Below are 2,072 nucleotides of genomic sequence, written 5' to 3' on the forward strand. Positions count from 1 at the left end.
TACGTGCGTGTGTGCGTGCGTGTGTGTGTGTGTGTGCGTGCGTGCGTGCGTGCGTGCGTGTGTGCGTGCGTGTGTGTGTGTGTGTGTGAGTGAGTGAGCGGATTCGTTGTGTGACCGCACGGTCTTAGAATGAGGACGGTTTCTTGAGGATATGGGACTGTGGGGGAGGGGGGAGGGGGGGTGGACTCGGGATTGATAGCTGCGGCAGGGGGATGTGCGGGTGGGGCGGCTGGGGGCCAGCTGCCCCACGAAGGGGCAAGGGCGGAGGGTCCTACTGTGTGGCGGACGGACGGACGGACGGACGGCTACTGTTGCTCGGGTCGTTAACCTCAAATCTGTGTTTTCGGTGCCCGGTTGCCCGCTCCCTAAAACCCCCTCCCCCTCCTCCCCCCTCCGCCCCTTTCCACCCATTCGTGGTCCGTCCTTCCCCCCCCCCACCAACCCTCGCTCCCCCATGTGCCCCCAGGCTATTCTCCGCGAGGCCGCTGAGGTGGTGCTGCCCACCAGCGGGGAGCCCGTGCAGCTCAGAGTGGGTGAGTGGGGGGGAGGGGGCCGGTTTATGTGTGTGTCAGCGTTTGTTAGACGGCGTGCGGGTAAATGAAGGTAGCACGAGAAATCATGGATATGCCCGTGAACGGTTGAGGTATGTGTGTATGTATGTATGTTTTGCATGCATGGGCGGATGATATGCATCGCACTGTTGCCAGGCTCTGTCAACAGCACGCGGCCTTCCCCCTCCCTCACACCTCTCCCTCACCCCCGTCCCTCACCCCACACCCTCACCCCACACCCTCACGCCTCTCCGTTCCTCACACCCCCTTCCTACTCCTCTCAGGCCTTCATTCGGGTCCCGTGATGAGCGGTATTGTGGGTGACAAGATGCCCCGGTTCTGCCTCTTCGGGGACACTGTGTGAGTGGGGCTGCCGGGGGGGTGGGGGGGTCCAGGGGCGCAAGAGGGGGCAAGGAGCAGCACAACGGCCACCACAAGGAACCTGAAGGAGACCCTCGGTGCAAGGGTGATTCGTGTGTGTGTGTGTGTGTGTGTGCCTTGTATTTAAAGCCGAAGCTCCAGGGCATTGGCCTAGCAGGGGCCCCCGAACCGTCCGCGGGGCGGTTGGGGCCCGGGTCATCTGCATGGGGTGGAATAATGCACCTTCTCCCCCCCCCCCTGTGGAACCATTACGAGCCCCAAATCTCCGGGGGCCCACACACGCCTCCCGCTCCCCTCCCGCCAAATCTCGAGTGATCCTCCCGGGCCCCAGCCTCCAACACCCTCCCTGCCTCCAACATCTCGAAGCTCTCCAGCCCACGCGGCTCCCCGCCCGGGACCTGGACCTCCCCTTCCCCTTCATTGAGGGTCGGGCCGTCGCTGCGTTTGCTTTTCCATACACCCCCTCCTCTCCTCTCCTCTCCCCTTTCTTCTCCTCTCCTCCGGGGCCCCTCCCATCCCCCCAGCAACACCGCCAGCCGCATGGAGAGCACATGTCCCCCGGGCGACATACACGTATCCGCGGACACCCGGGCGCTGCTGCAGAACGAGGCCTGGCTGCCCACCGGGGGCGTGATGGTGAAGGGCAAGGGGCTGCTGGAGACGGTGAGGGGCAGTGGCCGGCCCAGTGGCCGGGGGGAGGAGGGGAACGGGAGGGAAGGGGAGGGAAGAGAGGGGGAAAGCAAAGGGGAACAGATGGGGGAAAACTGCCGACACCCGGGCTATGGCTCCTGCTACTGCTACTGCTACTGCTACTGCTACTGCTCCTGCTACTGCTACTGCGTGAACAAGAAAGCCAAATGCGGAACACTGTAACATATTGGAGCTCCCTCACCATCGCACATCAGATTACATCACCTCGTCCACCTCACTGCCGTACCTTCTCCTCCTGCTGCCCCACCAGCTCCCACCCCAGGAGGGGGTGGGGCCCGCACCCCCAAGACCTGCCCCCCCTCACCAGGTTCGGGATACACCCACTCCCCGACTCCCCCCACCCCCACCCACTCCCCCCACTCCCCCCACCCCTCCCGAACCCAACCGCCCGGGCTGCAGTACGTGTGGGCGGGCCATGCCGCGGAGGAG

The 2,072-nt window shown here is 64.6% G+C and overlaps 1 protein-coding gene across 1 annotated transcript in view; it reads left to right on the forward strand.

Moving 5' to 3' along the window:
- The window catches only part of VOLCADRAFT_94144 (uncharacterized protein), a gene marked incomplete at both ends in the record, with an annotated part of 16,779 nt that overhangs the window by 11,660 nt on the left and 3,047 nt on the right, over positions 1-2,072 (forward strand). The window contains 4 exons of the mRNA XM_002953345.1: positions 467-533; positions 836-911; positions 1,457-1,595; positions 1,894-1,950. Coding sequence (XP_002953391.1) covers positions 467-533; positions 836-911; positions 1,457-1,595; positions 1,894-1,950 — 339 coding nt within the window. The remainder of the gene's footprint in view (positions 1-466; positions 534-835; positions 912-1,456; positions 1,596-1,893; positions 1,951-2,072) is intronic.

The sequence above is a fragment of the Volvox carteri genome (genome assembly GCF_000143455.1).
Source record: "Volvox carteri f. nagariensis unplaced genomic scaffold VOLCAscaffold_36, whole genome shotgun sequence".
NCBI classification, from domain to species: domain Eukaryota; kingdom Viridiplantae; phylum Chlorophyta; class Chlorophyceae; order Chlamydomonadales; family Volvocaceae; genus Volvox; species Volvox carteri.